The sequence below is a fragment of the Nymphaea colorata genome, chromosome 14, assembly GCF_008831285.2.
Source record: "Nymphaea colorata isolate Beijing-Zhang1983 chromosome 14, ASM883128v2, whole genome shotgun sequence".
Taxonomy (NCBI): Eukaryota; Viridiplantae; Streptophyta; class Magnoliopsida; order Nymphaeales; family Nymphaeaceae; genus Nymphaea; species Nymphaea colorata.
In genome coordinates, this window is record NC_045151.1 from 3469702 (window position 1) to 3493939 (window position 24238).

At 44.7% G+C, this 24238-nt stretch overlaps 1 protein-coding gene across 2 annotated transcripts; it reads left to right on the top strand.

Annotated features, from left to right (window-relative positions):
- The first annotated feature begins 10093 nt into the window (after nt 1-10093).
- Nucleotides 10094-20708, top strand: LOC116267564 (BTB/POZ domain-containing protein At1g04390). 2 transcript variants are annotated; one of them, XM_031649367.2, is made up of 8 exons: nt 10094-10489; nt 11583-11706; nt 14906-15431; nt 15565-15695; nt 15826-16268; nt 16365-17498; nt 17645-17797; nt 19307-20708. In XM_031649367.2, the coding sequence occupies exons 1-8, from the start codon at nt 10371-10373 to the stop codon at nt 19740-19742; spliced, it is 3066 nt and encodes a 1021-aa protein (XP_031505227.1). In that variant the 5' UTR covers nt 10094-10370; the 3' UTR covers nt 19743-20708. The 2 variants fall into 2 exon arrangements, with proteins under 2 accessions (XP_031505227.1, XP_031505226.1); XM_031649366.2 differs by having other exon boundaries at nt 10095-10489; nt 11580-11706.
- Nucleotides 20709-24238: the final 3530 nt, after the last annotated feature.

Sequence of the window (24238 nt, forward strand, 5' to 3'; positions counted from 1 at the left end):
GCCAGGCATGGCCCGGAAACACACACGGGAGGTTAACCCTGCGGGCCGACAGAAGGCGCACACCGCTGAGGCGACCACCACGGGAGGTTTAGCCTCCCTCGCCCAAGCCGGGGCTAGGGCAGAAGGGACTGAGGGGGACGGCAGCACTGACGACTGCCGCCTGGCCGACCAGCGGCCAGGGCAGAGCGACGTACGGGCGCCAGGCGGGCTGGCCGACGCCCCGGCGCGCGGCCTACCAGGCGACTCGGCAACACTCGGGCGAGAGGGCTCGGCAGCGACGGATGAGCCCCAGCCGGGAGGAGCTCCTGCGGGACACGGGTGTCCTTTTGACGGGACATGTCCCCGCTGTGATGCCTGACACGACGAGGGGAGCTGGACACTGTATAGGGGGGACACTCAGGGAATAACCGGACACGGGTCCGAACTTGTAAGGCGGGTTGGTCCGTCATTTTTGTAGACCCGGATCCATGCGCAGTCTTATGGATCCGGGCGCGGACTTTTGGGGGGATCCGGACTGGGGTCCGGACCCGCTTTTCTTGACCCAATTTTGGGACCCGGGTCTCTTGAAGACCCGGGTCGACTCACCACCCCCGACCCGGTTCGACAAGACTGTCGAACCGGGTCTTTGGTCGGCCATCTCCCACGCGAGCCGTGGGAGGCCGTTGGCCCTTCCTCCTCCTTTAAGAGGGGAAGGCAGCCATTGTTGATCCCTTATGCTTTGAAGAAGAATCCCAAGAGGGTCATCCCTGGACGAGCATTCCCAGAAGGTCTCCGGACGCCATTCTCGGCGGCAGCTCCCTTGGATTCCGACTCATTCATCAATGAAATCGAGGTTCTGTTCTTCCCCTTCTTCCTCTCATTGTGACTGCGTTTCCTGACTCACCCAAGCTTCCATGGCTGCTCTCGTTGAGTTCTCCTCCGCCTGAAGCCCATTCCGGGTTGGGGAGACTCCACCGATCGCTGCCCACACCTTCCGCCGTTCCCATTCGATCAACCGACGCCCAAATCACCCACGAATCCCACCGTTCGCCTCCCTGTCCCTGCGCAACCTCCCTGCTCTTCACCGCTCCCTCCAGACCAGTTACTGTTCCATTGGGTTTCTCCCCCTCCGAGCGAGATCCTGGCGGATTTGGACCGTGGTCGGCTGCCTCCGGCACCCCTCTCGGCCACGGGCTCCAACAAACTGGTATCAGAGCATTCGCACGGCTAGGGGAGATCGAATCATCAAGACTGTTGTTGCTGGACCACCGAAACTCAGGCGCCGTGAAGAAGGGCGTTGTTCAGATCGGAGGCGCTGTTTTCTGGCGAGGTTTCAGCTGTCGAGCTCCAACACATTATCTTCATCTGTATCTTGGGAGCACTGTGGAATTTTCTGGCGATTTTTGGATCTTCCCAAATTGAGCTACGGATTTTTGAAGACACCCTGCTGTTTTCGGCGTTTTACCCCTCTTCAACGGGTTTTTGCAGATTTTGATCGATTGGGTTGGGGATTTCTTGCGATTCAACGGCTGATCAATCCCGAAAAAATTGATCCCCCCTTGGTTAGTGCATTCCCTAAGGTTTTCCTCAATCTAATCTTGTTTTTCCTCTGCATTTGAATCTGCTTCTGTCGTTTTTTTCATTTCCGGTGACACCCGAGCGTTCCGATCGTTCTGCGGTTTAATTTGTGTGGATGAGTATACCCGAGGATTCTTGACTTGATTCCGAGCGAGCCTTGGATCATCGATTTTGGTCAAGAAATGGCATCGAAATCTCAATTTGAACATCACCGGCGTTTTTTGAAGCTTTTCCGGCGCGAACGGAGTTTTTCGACGAAAACGATGATCCTGGCGGAATATTCCACCGTGTTCTTCGGTCCCCGACGACGAGTCACTGTTTCGTGTCTACAACGAAGGCGGTACGCAGCGACACGTGAGTCCTGTCGAGTCCAGCATCACATCTCGACCGTGTCCCGCCACGAGTCCCGCCTTGCATCCGATTCCACGAACACGGTGTCCCGCTTAGCACGTGTCCTGCCATTTTGAACTGAGGCGACGACGTGTCCATCGTGTCCCGAACTCCATCGCACGAATCAGGGCCCGGACACCACCAGAGAGTCATTTTCTGCTGTTCTCAGTCGCCTGTTTTTCTAGAATCTCCTCCGATTTCCGGCGATCGGCGTTACTTGCTCCCAGGTCGGATTTCAGCGATTCTAGGTGCGTTGGATCCGGCTACGTCTCTATTTTCTGCCAGTCAATTTTCAGTATTTTTGGACTTAAGGACGAACCGAAACGGATTTTTGAGTGGAGACTGGTCGGAGCCCCTTTTCTGGACTGATACAGCCCTGGAACAAGCCTGAACCGAGCGGCTGAGGCGTCACTTTCCTCAGCTACGAATTCTTCTGTATTTTGAGGCAGCTGGAGATCTTGGTAATCTCTAGAATTTTTCAGTTTTGGTTTGAAGAATTTTGGACATCGGAGCTGAGAGATATTGATTTTTAACTGGGGACTGGTCTGAGAAGCTGCCTGAAACCTGTTCTAAACCTGTAGTCCGACTGAAGGAGCAGAGCTGAGGCGTCACTTTCCTTTGCTCCAAATCATTCTGTGTTTTGAGGCAGCTGGAGATCTTGGTACCTCTGGAAAGCTACAGATCTTAAGAATTTTTCAGTACCACTTTGAAGATTTTTGGACACCTAGCCAGGGAGATGCATGGCCTCGACTGCACGAAGGTCCTGAGTTGCACCGTCCGCTTGATCCCTGCTTCACTAGAGCTACAAGGAGAATACGCGTTCGCCTGCGCTTCCGGCGACTGCCTCACCCCGCTTACATCTTCTCCTGGGGTTTACACGAGCATCCGGTGAAATTTTCAGGCATCCCTTCTTACTTACTCATATTGCTGAACTGTTCTTGACTGCTCCTGTTCTTTCCTTTGCTGGACCGAGCTGCACGACAAGGAGCCATTCTCTCGACGAGCTGATCCTAGGAGCCACTCGCCTTAGCCGAGGAGGAGATCCAACTGGCCACTTCGACTGGGCTGGACATGGGAAAAGGAAGGGTGTTCGCTGGCGCCATTCCAGCGATTGCTTCCCCCTACACGCTTCAGCACATAGGGGTTTTCGAGCTCACGGTGACGTGCATCCCCTTCTCCCCTTGAGTTACTGTTATATATTTTCAGTAACTACCGCTGCCTCGTTTTCTTTGTCAAGGAGCGAAGCGCAGCCGCACCACTAGGAGGCGCCACTCGTCGACGAATTGAGGCTGTTGAATATGGGGGTGCAGCCAAGCTGTCGGACTTAGCCCCCGTAGCCAGGTTCCGCTCGCCTCACCATATAGTTGCGAGAGAGGTTGTTATTTGCTTTATCCCTGCCACCGGCACCTCTGGCTTGGGCTCCTCCTTGTGCACCTTGCACGGGACACAGCCCGGCAGTGGGAAGACCTACCTAAGGGCAAGAAGGGCATGGTTTGTACGCTCTAGGCATGGCTTATTGAGTGAGCTGGGAGAGAATTTATCTATGTATAGAACGCTATTGTAATCCTTAAGGCCACCTTTGCTCTTGAGAGTTTTGTTGTGAGGATTGGGCTGAGACTTGTACTCTTCCGGGGAAGCTAGGGCCTTTGTCAGGCCGGGAACTCTTGTACAGCCGTCCACAAGAGGTAGGAGCAGCTTCCGTGTGGTACCCGGCAGTGGGCAGACTGCCGCCTTAGCTCAGCCGGCAGTTGACAGTTTTGTGGACGCCGTTTGGCCAGGATAGAGCAGACGGACAGCTGGTAGGCACCAGTCCGAGCAGAGCAGTGCAGGCAGGCAGCCCAGCCACACTGTGTTATTAGCAGTGCGTCGCCATGGCTAAGGGCGGCAAGGACAAGGCGCCGATGGTTGCCGACCGAGGCGCAAGAAGAGTGTATGACCGTCCAAGGTGGAGCCGAACGAGCACCGCGGGGGGAGACTTACTCCGCCCGAGTGCCTAACCAAGATCTGAGCATATGGAGGTCGGAACTCAACCAACAGTTCGAAGCATTCGGGTTGATGTTCCAAGAAAATATGAACCAAATAATGAACCGTTTAGGGGCCGACAAGGGAGCAACCCTAAGGCAAGTGAGGGATAAGGTAGACCATCTTGAGGCGACCAGCCAATGGGCTAGAGATGACCCTAACCCCGATGGAAGAGGAATTAGGCGAGGCCATTACGATTTTGGAGAGCCCTCCCAAAGGGACCCGAATATGGGACTAAGGGGACCTCACGTTCCCTCCCGAGCCCAAGATCGACCAGGGGACTACTCTCTTGGGTGGCCAGCTGAGAGTCGGGGGAGCCATCACTTGACTCCGCCCGACCCCAAGAGCTGGGCCAATACGGATACCCCCGCGGATAAGGAAAAAAGGAAGAGATCGCCGGGTGCAAGAAGCAACGAGGCGTACCAAACCGGCGGGATTTCGACTAGAGCGTTCGATAGAGGAGACTACGGGCAGCGAGACCCGGAGCAGTTTGAGCAGGTTCCACCCGAGCGACAGCCACCACGTTTCGGGCCGCAGGCCGGTAGAGGGATTTTCAGGGGTCACGGTCAGATTCGGGCAGAACGTTGGAGACAGGGTGCTAGACCGTTTGATGAGCCACCTCCGCGCTTTGGGGCAGGAGCTCCACCCGAGCCCATACCAGATTATCCAGGTGACTTGGCGGGCCTCGACTCACCCCGAGAGGCCCCCCCTCATCACGGGCACGGACGGCAGCCCCTCTACGGGCGCGTCAACCTCAATCCGTTTAGAGATGACCCACACGAGGACCGACTCCGAGCCATGCCGTGGATGCGGCTTGATTTTCCCAAGTTCTGTGGACATGATGCACAAGAATGGACCTACAAGACCCACCGATACTTCCTATGTCAGCAGGTTCCGAGGGATTTGTGGGTCTCTATTGCCGTTTTTCACTTCGAGGGAGAGGCCATGGGATGGTACAATTGGACTTATAGGGGGCTACCCGAGCCTCCTTGAGAAGAATTGGTACAAGAGGTCTTGGATCGCTTTGAGGAGTCTGCCTTCCATGATTATGAGATAGAGCTCAAGGCATTATACCAAAAGGGCAACGTGAAGGACTACCAAGCTCAGTTTGAAGATCTTTCTAGTATGGTGCACGCGTGGCCCGAGGGAGCCCTCATCTCTAGTTTCATTGGGGGGCTTCGAGAGGACATCAAGTTAGAGTTGATGACTGACCGGCCACAACGGCTGAAGGAATGCTACAAACGGGCCAATAAGATAGAGGAGAAAATACGAAGGCTTGCCGCTTATCATCGGCCAGCCAGCCCCGGCGCGCCCATGCGTGGCCGACCTTCCCTCTCGCCGCCACGCCGGTTTTCCCCTAGAGCTAGCACGCCCGAGCGGTTCTCACCAACCAACTCCCCACGCAAACCGGCTCTTCCACGGGTTAAGTTCATCACGCCTCAAGAGATGGAAGAAAGGATCAAGCAGGGCATGTGTTTTTATTGTCCCGAAAAATATGTTAGGGGGCACAAGTGTTAGGCAAACTTGATGTACCAGGTCCTAGATGAAGGTGAGAAGCCGACAGCCCAGAAGGAGACTCTCTACTAGAACGCGAGGACCCCGATAAGGAATGACATAGCGACCGGCAAGCCCTAGTGCCGCAAGGCTACTTTTCTATCTCACGGCCCCCTACGCCTAACTCGATGAGGATTGAGGGGTCGGTTGGAGGCATGAGAGTGCTGGTCCTCGTTGACACCAGCGCTACCCATAATTTCATCAGCCGGCCGGTGGCTCTCTCGTCAGGGTGCAAGCTCAAGCCTTACCCGCCCTTTGAAGTTATGGTTGGGGATGGCGCCCGCATCCCTTGCCAAGAAGTTTGTGAAGATGTCGGCCTTCAAATTCAGGACACAAACTTCCGAGTGGATCTATTCGTGCTAGCACACTGTGGCACCGATGTCATTCTAGGGGTTCAATGGATCAAGATCCTAGAAGAGATCACTTTTAACTTCAAGGAAATGACCTTGAGGTTCCCTCAAACCGGCGGACGACATGCCACGTTGAAGGCCTTGGACGGACCGGTACAGCCTAAGGAGGCCCTTCGAGCCTTACAAGCCCAAGAGCCGGCCTATCTTTTGCTCTCTTATGTGGAAGAGAAGTCAGTCAGCAAGGAGGAAACTCCCGAGCCCGTTTCCCTCCTCTTGGGCGAGTTCACCGACGTGTTTCAAGAGCCCAAGGGGCTGCCTCCACCGCGGGCGCATGACCACCACATTCAGCTCGCCCCCGGCACTACGGCCGTGTGTGTACGCCCTTATAGATATGCCCACGCCCAAAAGGGAGAGCTAGAGAAGCAAGTTCGGGAGATGTTAAAGGAGGGGCTCATCCGACCCTCCTCTAGTGCTTTCTCTTCTCTGGTCCTCCTCGTTAAGAAGCATGACGGATCTTGACGGTTTTGCGTGGACTACCGAGCTCTTAACGAGGCCACTCTCAAGGACAAGCACCCTATCCCTGTGATCGCCGAACTCTTGGACGAGCTCTCAGGCGCCCGCTACTTCTCCAAGATAGACTTACGGTAAGGGTACTTCCAAATTAGAATGACTTTCGAAGACATTCCCAAGACGAGGTTCCATACTCACGACGGGCATTTCGAGTTCATGGTGATGCCCTTTGGGTTGACCAATTCATCGGCCACCTTCCAACGGTGCATGAATGATATTTTTAGAGCTCATCTCCGTAAGGGGGTCTTGGTATTTTTTGATGACGTCCTCATCTACAGTGCCACCCTTGAGGACCATGTCAGACACCTCGGGACAGTGCTAGAGCTACTCCGTGAGCATCAGTTGTACGCCAAGCAGACCAAGTGTAGCTTCGGTCAGTCAGAGGTTGTATATTTGGGGCATATTGTCACGACCGAGGGAGTCAAGGCCGACCCAACAAAGATTGAGGTCATGGTTGACTGGCCTATCCCTAAATCACCACGAGAAATGAGGGGATTTCTCGGGCTCACCGGGTATTATCGACGGTTTGTAAAGCACTATGGGCACATTGCCTCCCCTCTCACACGGATGCTTCAAAAGGGAGGATGGGAGTGGACCGAAGACGCAAAAGGGGCGTTCGAGAAGCTCAAGGTGGTCATGACCACCGCCCCTGTACTATCCCTACCTGATTTCTCCAAGACTTTCATAGTGGAGACCGATGCGTGCGAGGCAGGAATAGGGGCAGTACTCAGTCAGGATAAGCATCCTATTGCCTACATTAGCAAGGCTCTCAACCGGCGCGCCAACCGATTCTCTACTTACGAGAGGGAGATGCTAGCTATCGTTGTAGCCGTAGAGAAATGGCGACCGTATCTGATTGGGCAGCGCTTCGTTGTGAGGACCGACCACGTCAGTCTGAAGTATTTGCTGGCCCAACGAATATCTACCCCCACTCAGCAGAGGTGGATAGCTCGGCTTATGTGCTATGACTTCTCCATAGAGTATAAGAGAGGGGTCGACAACTCAGCAGCAGATGCATTGTCGCGGGTTCCCGAGGCGCTCTTTGCCATTTCAGCCCTGACTACTCACCTTTGGGATCGCGTACGGGTGGCTCAAAAGGAGGATGAGACCCTTCGGCTCCTCCTGTCCTCGATGCAGGCCAATCCGGGCAGCATTCCGTTGTACTCGGCCCGAAAAGGCCTCCTCTACAAGGAAGGCAAGGTCGTCCTTCCTCGGGGGCACCCCTTATGTCAGGAGCTCATTCGACATCACCACGATCTGCCCGCCATGGGCCACGAGGGACGGGAGAAGACTCGAGCTAGAGTGGTCGCCGATTTCTGGTGGAAGGGGCTCAAGACAGATGTAGCCCAATATGTCAAAAACTGCCCGGTATGCCAGCGTGAAAAGTATAAGGCCGCGAAGACCCCAGGGCATCTTTGTCCCTTGCCGATTCGGCACCGAGAGCACGAGAGGCCATGCACAGCCGGCGGCCAAGGTGGCCCACGCGCCAGGCGGAGGGGATGGCTGACCCGGAGCGAATCAAAGAGAGGCTACCACAGGAGGACGTGGGCCAGGCACGGCCCGGAAACATACACAGGAGGTTAACCCCGCGGGCCGACAGAAGGCGCACACCGTTGAGGCGACCACCGCGGGAGGTTTAGCCTCCCTCGCCCAAAACAGGGCTAGGGCAGAAGGGATTGAGGGGGACGGCAGCACTGACGACTACCGCCTGGCCGACCAGCGGCCAGGGCAGAGCGACGTCCGGGCGCCAGGCGGGCTGGCCGATGCCCCTGCGCGCGGCCTACCAGGCGACTCGGCAACACTCGGGCGAGAGGGCTCGGCAGCGACGGATGAGCCCCAGCCGGGAGGAGCTCCTGCGGGACACGGGTGTCCTTTTGACGGGACACGTCCCCGCTTTGATGCCTGACACGACGAGGGGAGCTGGACACTGTATAGGGGGGACACTCAGGGAATAACCGGACACGGGTCCGGACTTGTAAGGTGGGTTGGTCCGTCATTTTTGTAGACCCGGATCCATGCGCAGTCTTATGGATCCGGGCGCAGACTTTTGGGGGGATCCGGACTGGGGTCCGGACCCGCTTTTCTTGACCCAGTTTTGGGACCCGGGTCTCGACTCACCACCCCCGACCCGGTTCGACAAGACTGTCGAACCGGGTCTTTGGTCGGCCATCTCCCACGCGAGCCGTGGGAGGCCGTTGGCCCTTCCTCCTCCTTTAAGAGGGGAAGGCAGCCATTGTTGATCCCTTATACTTTGAAGAAGAATCCCAAGAGGGTCATCCCTGGACGAGCATTCCCAGAAGGTCACCGGACACCATTCCCGGCGGCAGCCCCATTGGATTCCGACTCATTCATCAATGAAATCGAGGTTCTGTTCTTCCCCTTCTTCCTCTCACTGTAACTGCGTTTCCAGACTCACTCAAGCTTCCATGGCTGCTCTCGTTGAGTTCTCCTCTGCCTGAAGCCCATTCCGGGTTGGGGAGACTCCACCGATCGCTGCCCACGCCTTCCGCCGTTCCCATTCGATCAACTGACGCCCAAATCACCCACGAATCACACCGTTCGCCTCCCTGTCCCTGCGCAACCTCCCTGTTCTTCACCGCTCCCTCCAGACCGGTTAATGTTCCATTGGGTTTATCCCCCTCCGAGCGAGATCCTGGCAGATTTGGACCGTGGTCGGCTGCCCCCGGCACCCCTCTCGGCCACGGGCTCCAACACGTAGCTTGTTTGATGTAATGCAAGACAAATGGCTTCCTGCATTTAGTGTTGAAGGAGATGCTGCGAAACTCCACAATGCCCTTGGTTGGTCACTCTAAGCTGAGTAAAAAAAATTGCCTCATGACTCATGGGATATTTGTATATTCTAGTAGTGTTGGTTGAGAATTCAGCTTTGCAAATCTTTTGACAGTTGTGCTCACTTTACCCTTTTCTATCCTTCTTATGCTTAGTTGTGTATTTTCACAACCCAGTAGCTAAAAAATGGTCATGGCAACTCATAGCCACAGATAGCCACAGTTTCTATTTTTAACAAAGACTCAAGCATGCTGCACTTGGTTTAACTTTGCAATTTGAATCTCGTTCATGTTCAAGTGTCTGTTAGAAACAAGTATCAAGTTTATTGTTCCATGGTACCAACAGTAGCTTCAATCACTTATTATTTTTATTTGTGTTAGACATAAAATTTCTCCTAGCTTATTCTTTTGATCTTCTAATAGTTTTAGACCAAAATTCACTTACTCTTACTCTTCTGGTTTCTGGATTTCTTTCTAGGATCTAGAACTGAATTTGGTTTGCAAAGGAAGGTTTTTATAAGAATCCAAATTATACAAACTAAATAGGGAAGCAAAAAAGAAAGCATAACTAGAAGTCCAAAAAAGTAAGCATTGGAAGATCCACCAGCTTGATAACGGGTTGGTTTGATGAGGGCCGCTTCCACCCGAATTATTTTTAATTATTTTTATTTAATAATAATATATATTTTATTATTAAACATATATTTTATATTTAAAATTTTTTATTTTATATTTTAAAAAATATTTTTTTTTATTTTAATCAGATCGGGCCAAATCGAACCCGAGCTAGAGTGTAAAATCAGACCGACCGGGTTCCAACTCGATTTGGCCCCATCCTTAGGCCTACTCTCCTCGACCTTTCCTGTCCGAATCCCGTCGGATTTGATATTATTCAGCGCCGAGCCTTACCCGGCTTCCTCACACCCCGGTGATCTCTCCCGTACCTGGATGATCGTCCTCCTGTCATGGCGGTGGGAGGCTGCAGTCTGAAGTTAGAAATCTAGATTTCCCCGGTCTTACACGAGGCCGGAAACCTCAAGCTTGATGAAGAGGAGTTTTTACTCTTGTATCTTGTAGTAGATGTTTGTTTTCTCCTGTACGTCTTCCGTTTCTCAAAGCTCTTGAACTGCTATTATCCATGAGTTCGTCGAAGTCTGGCGGGAGAAAGAAGCGTGGCCGTGTTGGCGGCCAGCCTTTAGACGACCACTTATTTACGCTCCATCAACGCCTTAGGCAGGCTCTCAGCATGGGACTTAGGTATTTCATTCATTTTCTGTCGTATGCCTGAATTTTTTGGAGGGTTTGCCTTTTTTTTTTTTTTTTTTTTTTGATATGCGAACGTTTTTTATGATATTTCGAAGAAAATCTGATACGCGGGACTGATTGTGTTGTGGAGTGGATGATGATTTTTTTCCTCTTTTTAGTTAGAACGGAATTCCACTTCATCATTGCTTCTCATATTAAAAAGTTTGAATTTGTTGGTGACGATTTAGGTTCCGTCATGATTCGTCAGATTCAAGCACTATTGGCACGCATTATGCCGTCAGGAAGTTCATGGCAATCACTGTCAGTTGACCTTTTTCGCAGGCATAGTGTCGAAGGGAGAACCCTGTAGTTGCTGCAAGAGACTGCGTTTTCCATTTGTTTTCCCCATCCATTTTGCCGATTAGATATTCTGTAATATATATGATTTTGAAAGTGGGGTCACCTTAATAAATGGTCTGAGCCCATATGCCTTTGGAGCTTCCTTATAAGTCACTCGTTGAGTAGTTTGATGAAAATATTGTTGGACGTCTATCCTAACTGGCAAGTGCCATGGTGCTAAAAGCAAACTTTTTTTATGTCTTCAGTGATTGACTGACATGAAGAGTAAATGGTAACAATAGACTGGTCCTTCTGAATTGTCTGTTCGTCAACCTGATTACTGCCATTGTTAAGAGATTTTAGCTATCTTAGTCATAATTAGTTCAAATGCTTCCACCAACTCTGAAGTTGGAAGATACAACACAATTTTCGAGGCTTCCCAGTGCAAACTTTCTCAAGGTGGAGCTCCCGTGCTAAGTATTTGGCTGGTCCGTCTGCATCATAGGATACAAATTTCCTTATCAACCATCAACCACAGTGTTTGTAAAGGAATTAAATTTTAGATATGTTTTTTCCCATGATTAGACCCTAGCTTTGGGTTCAAAGTTTTATATCATTTGAGTGATCCATATTTTCTAGTCTTGTTTTACCAGTGAAATTCCTTTCTGGTTCAAGATTTTTCTTTTACCTTGTGTTATTCTTATTATTTCCTTTTTTGCAAATTACAGATTCTGTTTAACATGTTACATTTTTATGTTTAAAGAAGTGTGACAGGTAAAACCAAAAAATGGGATTGTATAGATGCTGAAGTGCAACGTGTTGCTGTTCGTTCCATTTCATCATTTCTTAGTCATTTGTCTGCTGAACTTTTGCACTCTCCATTTGTTCAGGTAGTGTCATTCCCATCCATGAAGAAAATATGCTTTGAGCCTTTTGCTCACAGTTAGAATGCTCTGTTTAAAATTAAAATGCTCAGCAATGGTGTGTTACTTTTCTGCTTCTTGCCTTTTTGCTTTTTCTTCTTTCCCTTGTGTGGGTGATTGCATTTATGCTAATATTCTGGATATTTCTTTAGTATCTTGAATTGGGTATCATAAAGAAAAGATAATAATAGAATGAGCAGCGTCTAGAGGTTTGCAATGACCTTTAGTTTTGTTACACTTCACTAGTTCCATTCCCTTCAGTAAGAGAGCACCAAAAAGTTTGGAGGCATTATAAAGATGCATATCGTATGTATTCATGTGTCTTCTAACCTGCTCTGTTGTTCCCTTGCCACTGAAACGTCTATTTATTCACTTTTGTTGTCACTGCATGTCCTTATTCCTGCATTTTTACTCCTTGTGCTTCAATATTGTTGTCATGTAATTTATTGGTGTCATGTAATTTGTGTTTGAAGTCCATCCATTATGTTGTCAACTATATCATGTTGTCTCTGGTAATTTTTGTATCAAACCAACCTTCTCTGAGAAAAATGGTCCTTGAATTTGTATTTTAAGGTTTTTTTCCATTCAAAATCATATAATATCAAGAATAAGTAGACAAAAAGAAAATCCGTTAACAGGCATTGCAAGTACTTTACCTGAGTATCATTAATTAGTTATTGAATGTTTCTCATTTCAAAGTTTGCTTGCCAAGAACACATGCACTTATACCCATTATTCATAAGATATACACTTCTGGAGTGTTGGAGACAAAGGCAAATATTTTAAAATGTAAAAGAAATTGGATCAGAAAATATATGGATCCATCTGCATTTCGTGCCATTAGAAGTATAATTGTGTGCTTTGGAGTTCATTGCCATTGGGCTGAAGTATCTGGACTAATGGATTACAATCTCTATTCTTTTTCTTGAAAATGAAGTGAAGCACCTATCTCTAGTCTGATAAGCTATCCCACTAGTCCCTCTTGTGAAATCAGAGGAGAACAAATTGAGGGAATCTATGGAAGAAGTATGCCTTAGAAATGTTTTTTCTGAGACCAAAAGTTCAGCAAACCAAAATTTGCTTCCTTGAGATATGCTTCTTGCATACATCCTTTGTATTAGTATGTATGTTACATGGTTATGTCTGCTTTATGTAGAATATTATGAGCAGATGCAAATACTATTACTTGGTCATCATGTAATGTTTTTGTCGTCCTCCATGGTGCTGGCACATTTTTTACTTAGATGTGCTTGCAATCACCATTAGAACTGGTTATCCATTGGAAGGCTTCCAAGAATGTAGTAGATCTGGACCTGGTCTTTGAGCTGCATATTCCTCCTCCTTTTGTTGTTCTGTGGAGAATTTTAGGTCTGTCATAAAAGTTTGCTTTAGGAAGATGCATTTGTTGCGATAAACATAGTTAGGAACTTAGGATATAGATACAAACTAAACCAATTTATGCCTAAATTGAACCACCAGAGAGTTACTTAACTTATTTTAAGTCATTATTAGTTCAGGTACATGTCAAAATAATCCACAACAACTACTTGCCAAGTGCCAACTCACCTGCCAACTTCCAAGATTCAAACTATGTTACCAAGGTGCGGGGTGCGGGTGTCGGCACGGCACATCTCAAAAAATTTAGGTGCAGCGGTGCGACGAGAGTATAAATTATTATTATTATTAATTTATAATAATAATTAATAATATTATATATAATATATATGACAAAAAATTGTCCATAAACCACAAAATTATTAAATAACAAAATCAAAATTGCAATTTGCTAATCATGATATCATTATCAATCATCAATTCAACATTCAACAAGAAATATACTCTAGTTTTAAGAATAAATAGTCTGCATACTCTAATTATCGCCAATAGAAAAAGAGTAGACTAGAAAGACAGAAACCAATAGAGACCATCAATGCTTCTCACTGCAAAGTCACCTAATAATATGGTGTTTTATTCGCGCAACAACATAATTTCCACACAGAAGCAGAGCTCGAAGAAAAGAATGATGCAAATATTCTGTGTCCTTTTTGTAGAGCAACAATGAGAAGCCCAGCCATTGAAGTCTCTCACTTCATAGAAAACCTCTCTTGACCTACCACATAAACAAACCAGGACTCTCGAGGTTGCATCACTATTCCAGAAACGTAAACACAAAAGAAAACAACAGGCATTTTCACAAACAATTGCACTGAACGTCCATTATACCAGAGAAAAAAGAACAGTAGAGTGAGAGAACAACACACTAAAACAGAGACGAGATGAGACAGAACACTAGAACAAAGAGAAATCAAAATCGGAGCGCGATATCAGAATCAAACAATAAAAAGAAAAAAACGCATTGCTGCAAAGAGTGAGAGAGAGAGAGTTTACCTTCCTAAAATGCAGCTTCGTTCGTAAGTGAAGAAGAAGTGAAAAGATGTGAAAAAAGAATAGAGAGGATGGAGGTAGAAATCAGAGACTGAGAGAGCAGCGGACGCTGGACAGAGATGATGCCGCCGGTGGAGGTAAAAAACGGAGAGAGCAGCGGACGCTGGTCGCCGGACGGAGAGCAGCGACGCGGTCGCAGTGAAGAGAGAGAGAGCAGCGGCAAGGGGCGAGACGATCGTGCCCTATTTCGAATTTGTTAAAAATAAAAAACCCCAAAAAATGGACAGAAATGGACATTGTGCGGTTTGACTGCACCCGACTCATGTCAAACGCGAGTCGCGTGCGCGTCCGAAAAAGATTATTAAATTATTTTGGTCAGGTGCTGCTGACCGCACCCGACTCAACTTTGATCAGTTTGGGTGCGAATCTGGGTCGCACCCGCACCCGCGTCGACACGACGCGGGTGACACGATGTGGGTGCGGCATAGATTGCCACAATCTTATATGCTTCAGTTCATATAAAATGCAGTTAGAGACGAACCAACTTGTTGGTTGTAAGTTTGTGCTATGGTGATCAACAAGGAGTTGCATCTTGTCAATACCATTTGTCATACTTTGTCATGCTTGAATTCGTGTGCTATTTTATTTTATCTATCTACTTTGGAAGATATGATTGGAGGCTGTTATATTTCTAGTTTTCTACCATCTCTTGACATTAATATGCCCTGATTGTGCTTCGTTGAGTGATGAACTTCTAAGGTTTGCTGAACTGATGTTGCAGGACACTTTTGGTGATATTATGGTTGCTCTAGAAGGGATTCTGCATACAGGAAACCAGACATTATTAAGCTTAACAGCAGAAGTCTTGGTAAAGTATGTTGACCTTCTCGGAGATTCCATTCTGAGATATGATTGTTCTGTTCTTATCCATACTTTGTCATGCTTGATATCTTCTCCAAGGCCATCGGTTGCTATTTCATGTGCAATCTCTTTAAATAGTATCCTGAAGAAATTGAAGCCTTGGAAAGTTGATGATCACAAGAGTGCTTGGCAAAAACTAGAGTGTACTAATGCAATTGATGGTATTTTGCATGGACTACTTGAGTATATTACTGGCAACGAGAAACCAGTTGATTACTTCACTCAGATGGCTTCTCTTTTATGCACAATACTCTGGTGGTGGCCTAGCTCGAGGTATTCTGTTTGGGTGTGGAGTAATCAAAATCTAACATCCCGGATAGGTTCTCTGTGCAGAAACCTTGATTCCTCGATATCAGCTGTTATGCTACAAGTATATGCTGCTTTAGGTATCAATTTTTTCCTGATTTTTCCAGTTTCATAAATTTCACAGAGATTATTTCAAGTTGTTTTTGTATGTTTCCCTCCTTTCATTTGTCCATTCTAGCCGGTTAAGATCAAGCTGCTGGCTGAGAACTGCAGCGCTATGTGGTGATTTGGCCATGAAACTTCTTGAAAGCAGAGAACCAGTTGCAGCTTTAGTATTTTGCATGGAAAAGTCGCAACCTTATTCCCTGCGAATTGAAGCATTTAGACTCTTTCAGATGCTCACGGTGGGTGTAGTAAAGATATTGTCTTTTGGGCACAATTTTATGATCACCTCCTAGGTTATGTTTGTGTTGCTTTAATATGGTCTTAAACACAATATATTTTGTAATTTTTGGACTTTATTATTGGATATAGAAGTCAGAAGTGGGAACCACCATGATCATGCAGCAATATGGCACATCTGTTGTCAGGAGCATAACAAGGGCAATGATAGAGTGGAAGTCTGTTTCTTCTGAAAGGATTGCAGCTGATCAGTTTCCATTGCTCTTTGAAGCATGTCGTGCAGCACTAATTGTCCGTTGGCCTGGTGATCATCATATCCAGTTTTGGAGCCATAGAATTGATGAAATACTATTCCATCTTCTTGTGAATAAGCATTTCACTGTTGATAAGCCCCTGGATGTTTCTTTTTTTACAAATCCAGCTGTATGCAAGAGTATGGGTGTTAATTGTGCCCCAATATTGAGGCCCTTTCTTTGGGATCTTCTTGGGTGGCTTGCGATACACTGTGACGAAAAATTCAGCCTGTGTTCTGGTGGAGAATCCAACTTTCTGAATGCTCTTATTTCCTACACCTGGTGATGCTCTGATGCAATCTTTTGTGGCCAATCTTTTATTTGAGTTTTGCTCTTTTCAGTCTCTTTTGTTGCTGACTGTTGTTTTCATGTGCATAGTTCAGTTTCTGTGGATGTCGTTGGCAAGTTGGGTTGCATACCACATGATCTTGTTAATGAATTTGAGATGGAGCCTGCAGCTAGGGCACTCCTACTATTGATCTTTTCCCCCTGCAAACAGATTGCTTCTCAGACACACAATTGTCTTTTAGAAGCATTGAAACCTCATGGTAGCAGGTACATGGAACTCCTTGTCCATTCCCTGGAGATGGTCATGCATAGTAGTGTGAATGGAGCTTTTGATCAACTCCGTGTTGTAATTGCCTTGATGAGTTTAGCTAGCTGCTCAAATTTGTCCCCTTATCAAGATTATATCATTCAGTGCGGTGGTCCACGGGTATTGTCTTCCATCATTCGCAAGCACTCAAGTGCTGGTTTGCGAATCTCGAGGTCAAGTATTGTTTCTCATACGCTGGATAAGTATGACTCAAGAACATGCTGTTCGGATCATAGAGATGGTTGGGAGGGGATGGACATTATTTTATTCTTTGCTATGTGTTCATTTGCAGAACTTGCAAAGAATTCTGACTTTCTGCTTGAAATCAGACAAACATCTGAAGTTCAATGCTCACTGGAGACATTCTTGGATCTACTCAACGGCAGGGGTTTTGGTTCTGGGGTCCAATGGTTTGTTGCTCATATTCTCAGATGCTTTGGTATGTATGGTTTTCCTAGCAAATTTGGGAGCAGGGTTCGTAAGCAGCTTAATGTTGATAAGTATGCAGACCTGAGACTGATGCTTCCAGATGGTGAATACCTGCAGGCGCATAAGGTCATTCTTGCTGCAAGATGTCCATTGTTGTTAGTTCCTACAGAAACTGCTTCAGGTAGCAATAAATCACGCCGTGCATCTTGTGCAGATGAAGATCTTGAACAACTCTGCACAAAGTTCAGTAATGTAGTTCGATTGTCTTCGAGAGTCCATGGTTGTTGTATGAAGAAATTGATGGAGTTTGCTTATACCGGTTTTGTGGAAGTAGACCATGATCACGTAAAGCATTTGAAAATACTTGCCAAGCTCTCTAATTTGCAAACTCTAACGTTCTTGCTTTCTGGCAAAAGGCCAAAGTGGGGGAGTGCAGTTGCAACCTGTGATTTCAGTTCTGCTTTGGAATCTGCTGGCCATCCTTTCTTGTAATTATCTGTTTTTTCATCTATTTATGTTACATGTTATAATTTCTTCATATGTACTGTAGATTGTGATCTATAAGGAAAATCAGATGTTTATGTTGTTAGCTTGTTCCTGGAGCCTTCTTGACATTCTTTCTTGGCTATTGCAGTGACATCATATTGGTGCCACAAATGACTGGGGAAGAAACGTGCAACTGCATTGTGTGCCAAGATCAAGTGCCGCATGTGCATGCACACAAGACCATTTTGTTGTCTAGCTGTGATTATCTTAGAGCATTATTTCAGTCAGGGATGCAGGATAGGTATGCTGTGCACATTGATGGCTTCTTTTGAATGAGTTACACAACGTACGAACATTGTGTAAATCACATATGTCCCTTACCTCAGAGTTTAGAAGGACTCCATGCTTCATTAAGTGGATGCACCATAGTTATTATTTCATGGCAATACTGTTCTAGTCTATGTCACATGGCTATGGGTATGGGTGCTGGTATGGATATGAGTGTGGAATAATTTCAGAAAAATTTGGGGGCAGGGATGCAGCCATCTTTCTCTCTCTCTCTCTATATATATATATATCTATCTATCTATATATATCTCATCATTCATCGGTAAAGGGACTATAAATCATCCCTAAAGACACTATAAACCGTCTCTACACCATTTGCTAATGCCAATGTTTGACTTTTCTTTTATGGCAGATTTTTAAATTTTAGCCATTTGACAACATCTGACATCCTGGCAGGATTGAATTGTCTGTTATATGTATATATAACTATATAACAAGAAATAAGATTTTAAGCAAACAAACTCAAGTAGTGGACTGCTTCCATCGTATGTGCTGAACCTTGTTAAGTTGTTATAGTGCAACTAGCATGATAGCAAGAACGTACACATATACATGGTAATATTCAGAAACACCCAGAACCAGCCGTCTATTTTAGGCTTCTAGCATGTAAATTGAGCTGAAAATGCTCAGGTTAAAGAAGATACTAGGAAAACAACATAAAGAAAATGCAAAGTACAATGCTTGCAGAAAACTAACTGTTTTTACATAATCAAAAAAGAATTTACAGACAAGAATAATGCAGTTTTACATCATCAACAAACTGTTTCCCATCAGACTGATAACTTCCATAAGGGAAAAACGAAGTCACAATCCGAGTACCATGCACATTAATTGAACACAATGAAGCAGGGTGAACAGAAGGAGAGGATGATGGAATACCAGTCTGCAAAATAAAATGGTTGCTGGAGATGTGAGGGTTTGCCAGAGAAAAAAAAAAAAGATACTGCTGGAGAAAAGGACTGCTGGAGATGCATCTACATTTCCTGGATGTGCAAAAGCTTGGTTGGATTTTTTTCACCTGAGCAAATGCTGGAAAATGTTGCCCGATTCTGGAAATGTCCTGTGGTTGCAGAGCATGCAGGAGTTTGCCTAGAGCCTTCGACTTCGGTCGGGCCCAGTGCATATACTGAGTGAGTTAAAAAAAAAAGCCCCAGTTGTTGGAACGAAATAGACTTGGTCGAATTTGATGGAATCCAAGAAAAGGTTGGATATGGCCCCAGTGCATTGACTGCAGCCGATATGGTCAAACCCAGGGCTGTCTCCTGATGTGCTCCTATACCTACACCTGCATTTCCCAATCTAAAGTGTTTGTGTGACATAGGCTCTAGTTAATTTTATCCAAATTTGTCATACGTGGAAATGCGTAGTTTGTTCATATTCTGGAATTTAGACATCAACTGATTTTATGTTTCTCGATACCATTTAGTTTATTGGCTTTGATTATAATCTGATTTTTGTACAGTTCTTTAGAAAAGATAACAGTTCCGATCTGTTGGGGAGCCCTGGTCAAATTAGTTAAGTGGTTTTACTCAGGGGAGCTGCCTCTGCCATACATTGGCTGTTTATGGAACAACATGGATGTAAATAAAAAACTCCAAGAGTTGAAGATCTACGTAGAGCTGTCTTGGCTGGCTGGACTCTGGTTCTTGGAAGATGTTGAAGGGTGTAGCTTGCATGTCATCAAGTCTTGTCTAATGTCCAACCCCCACCTTGGTGTCGGCGTCATGCAGATGGCTTCAGAGCTCGCACAGTGGAATATAGTTGAACTTGCTGCTGATTATATTGCACCTTTGTATCCGAAGATGCGTAACCAAGGAGAGCTCGATGTCCTAGATGAAGCATTACTTAATGCAATCCGGTCCTCATATGTTCGCCTGTCGCTTAACGATGTATCCTAATTTCATTATGGAATGTGATCTAGATATTTGAAAAAAAAAATGCAACCGTGCCAGCTGAATGAAAGATATGTCAGGCTCGAGACAACTTTGTAGGAGGTTGTCCCAAAACTGTGCATGTCCGGGTGGTCATGGTGTTGATATTTGGACTTTGCAGTACTTGAAGGCTTGAGACGGCTATGCCAACTGAATGATAGATAGACAAAGTTTGAGACTTTGTAGGGAAGGTGTCTCTAACAGTGCATGCCCCATTGGTCATGGTGATAATATTTGCAGTAATTGAAGGCTTGAGCAGCTATAAAACGTGCTTAGTGGTCATGTTGGTACTGATCTTTTGGGGACTCTGAAATCTTCCATGGACTTTACCTGAGTTGGCTTGTCATCTCCTCGGACATTTTTCAACCGAGTTGGCCTCAAAGTTTGTTATTGCAACAGCCTCTGAAGGCAAAAGCCTTGAGATCTCAATTTTTTTCTCTGCAAGTGTTATCTTAGTGAATTTCTTATGCAATGCAATGGTGAGATTTTGCCTCACAAGGGCTTTTCGTGCAGCTGATTTACGAGTCCATATAGTGATTGCTGATAGAAGCAACCATTCTTGTCCGAACCGTTCTTGAAAGCCTCTCCAATCCCGAGTCTGTTCCTACCATTTGCTGAAAGATGATGACTATAGGAGGGAAATAAGAAGTGCTTCTGTTATTGCTGAGAACTACCACAGTCTAGAAAAGAAAGCCTATCAAAGTGACAAAGGTGGGTTTCGGCTGACACCTTACTAGGTAGACGAAAAACTCTCTCTCTCACTTTCATGGGCATTCTGTGTATAAAAGTATGGGGAAGGTCTATTGGACTATGAGAATGTGTACAATCTAATTTGTTTTTTTTTTGTTTCAAGTTCGATTATTTTTCTCCCCAAACTTTGTGGGATCGTCTTGTATCCTTGAAAGTTGAAATGGTATAGCTGTTTCTTTTGCACATCTAATGTTCATTATGTCGCCATTGTCCTTTAATGAGAATGGGAACGGCACGGGCTTGAGGGCTTCATTTTCGAGCTTGTTGATTATAACAGTCAAACAATTTTCAGAAACTTGTCTATATGCCAGTGCAGATCCTCAAGGAAAAAGAAAAAAGAAAAAAGAAAAAAAAGGATGGTAGCATTTGGGTGATACTGACATTGGTTTCATATTGATTTGCTTTTATATTGGTTAGTTATATAGAAGTTTGGAGTCTGTTCTTAGAGATGAGATATTCCCTCAGTGGACTGCCTAGACATTGTGCCCACGAGCCTCCTGCTGCTGTGATCTCTGCTGTTGCATGCACCTCAATCAAGAACTCGGTGATGAGCGTTGAGCAAACCGACATAGCCTAATCTGAACTCAAATCCTATAAGAAACTAGAGAAATTGCTACTTCCTTGACACGAGGAGTCAAGGAAGAAAAAACAATTCACACAATCAATAATAGTTTCTTAAAGCAATCTGAGAACCCTGATATGGAGGTTTGAGGTTTCTACAATTCCCTATAGAAAACCTAAAATCCAAAAAACGTATCTACATATCTTAGAAGGGTTGGCAACAGGCGGTGGCAGGGTTGATAGGCGGTCAATCGACATTTTAAATTCCTAAACTGTCAATTTCCTTTGCTGCAGAGGGACATACAAGTTAAAGTGTAATGGGGATGCCTAACACCAGAGGCACTAAAAACAGACCTATACTTTGGAGAGAAAGGTAGGTGTTTCGGCCTTTTTATTATTGGGTGGTAGGATGAACAAAAAAAAAAAAAACACCGAAATCTATCTTCTACATAACATAAAACTTCAGGCAAGATAGTCTAACTGTTTATTGGTCAAAAAAATTTAAGGGCTTTCTAAAATTCAATACTTCTTACACATCTTGTCCATTTGGACGATGGTCTTTAAACTGTAATGTCTTGGAACGCTTTGTGTGTGTCCAAAAAATCAGCTGAAAATTCAAACTCCTAAACCTTACAAGGAAATCAGCAAGTTTCTGCCGTGGGCCAAACTTGGCTGTTTTGGAAATGAATTCAAAATTATAGATGAAAGCATATGGAAATCTGAGCAAAAATAAAGCGACTCTAGGTAAATCAATCGTGTGAACTTAAAATATACTATTTCAATTCAAAATAAAGCAAAAACATATACAATTTCAGTTCAAAATAAAGCCAAAAAAATATGCATGCCACATAAAAACTAATTATATCTATTACCAACCTGTCTATATGCTCCCTTTCATGTGTTAAAGCTCACAAGATATAAACAGCAAAGAAGTGGAAGAAAAATCAAATAGGAATAGAAAACGAATTTCAAAAAGCCAATAGAAACATAAAATGGGAAAATACACAAAGTTAACGACCTAACATATGTTCACTAACTATACTGATTGTGCTATATCCATCGAATGCATTTTATAGATGAAACCTTTTTCAAATGAAGTTTTTAATGGAAAACAAGGGAAAACTGTTCATCGAATAACTGGTTGAGTAGGCGAGCATGTAAAAGGCATGTCACGTGTTCAATTCTTGTGGTGCTACTCTCTTGGACCATAAAAGGTGAGATCGAGACCTTGAAGTTGAAGGGTTTACAATATCTACGTAGGTATTCGGGTAGAACTCGCAGAACAACAAATTTGAAAAGGATATAGACAAACGATGCCTTCACTATAGAAAAAAAAAAAAATCTAAAATCTTCTACACCTAGTTTTGACAGAACAAAAAGGAAAGTAAATGCAACACACATAAAATCCTAAACATGTATTTGTGCTTGAAGGCCTTCAAAATTCTCCTTGAAGGCTCCTAATGCACGCAACCTGAAAATAAAACAAAAGAGGAGGAGCTACCACTCGAATCCTGTTTACAGATTAAAGACCTTATCCTGAAAGGACCAACTCTAAGACGTGAAATACTAAAACTCTAAAGTAGACTATGCAAATGACTTGGAACAAGTAATAAAGCCTATGTAGATAACTAATGATCTTCAAATTCAAAATCTGTAAACCCTTTCTGTTCATGCATGTGATTTTTGAATCTCAAGAAATTGAAATTGACTTGGAAATATTGCTAAATTTTTTGAGAAAATTATGCTTGAAAAGTGAGGATTAGGATGCCAATATATCCGATTTGGATTGGATATCCAACCGAACCGTTCCAAAAAATTGGATAGAAAAAAATTTAATATCTGAGATCAGATTCAGATTTAACAAATGACATCACATTGAATTCAGATGTACATAAACATCCAATGGAGTTTGGATCAAATTTAGTTTTAAATAAATATCTTATATCAAATGCTTTTACACATTGAAAATCGGTCAGGTTCAAAATTTGGACTTGGATTCAGATATAAATGTAAGAATCATATTCAAATTGTGACATCAGATTTGTAACTTGGATCCGGATATGACTTTTCTTTATTCATATTCACATTCAAATCAGAAAATGTGATTAAGGGCAGATCTGATTCGAATATGATCTATTGACATCCAAATGTTCCTTTGGCTGAGTAGTTACGGTTTAACGGCGTGCATGTCAGTGAGATCTGCCACTGATACATGGACATCCTGACAGTGGTGGAGGAATGACATTAACAAGCTTCTGTAAGGGTTTCCTTGTTTATTCTGATGTCTTGGTTTTTATGGTAAAGTACCAAATGTTCTGCAAGTTGGCTTAGTATGCTGCAAGAATATTCACCAACATGCCGTATCGGCCAACACGGATCGGCCCGTACTGCAATCTACAATTTATTTTTCTTTTTACAATTTTAAGTAAATGTTTTTAAATTGAGGTTAACAATTGAAAGTACTGGCCAGAATTGTCAATGAAAATAAATAAACAGAAAAAGAAAAAGGTTATTTAAAAAATGAAAAGACTAAAAACCGACAAAAACAAATATAATTAAGATATATTAGGAAATTAGTGAAAACTTGATACGTGTCATGCAATCTTAAAATCGTTCATGGGTTCGATTCAAATCAACTGATTCAGGGCTGATATATTCTGCTAACCCTCTATCGGACTTGATGGTTGAGTTTCAAACTGACTGATTTTCTTCTGCCAATATTAATCTGAAATCATTTTTAGTGGGCATAGTGTGAAGTTAATTCCAGTTTAGTGGTTTACCATTTGGTTTTAATTGAAAAGTGTCCTTTACCCTTCGGATTTTCAAGATCCTCAAGCTGATGTACTTGAAAACAAGTAACCTTTGCAGTTTTTTCACATTGTTTGTCAGGATATATTAGGAAAACCTTAACTACTTCCATAGGCGAATGAAAAAATTACTGTTAATGTTTCATTTATTAAGAGAACTTTTAATCACATATAAAACCATTCTGAAAAATGACATTCTTTTCTCGAATTATGCCCAAGAAAAGTTGATCCTAGACAGAAAATATCTACGATGTCTATATTCCTTTCTATAAACATGCTATAATTTCAGATTATTTCTCATAATTTCTGGTACATGTACTTCCTTTTTCTAAAATTACAGAAAAC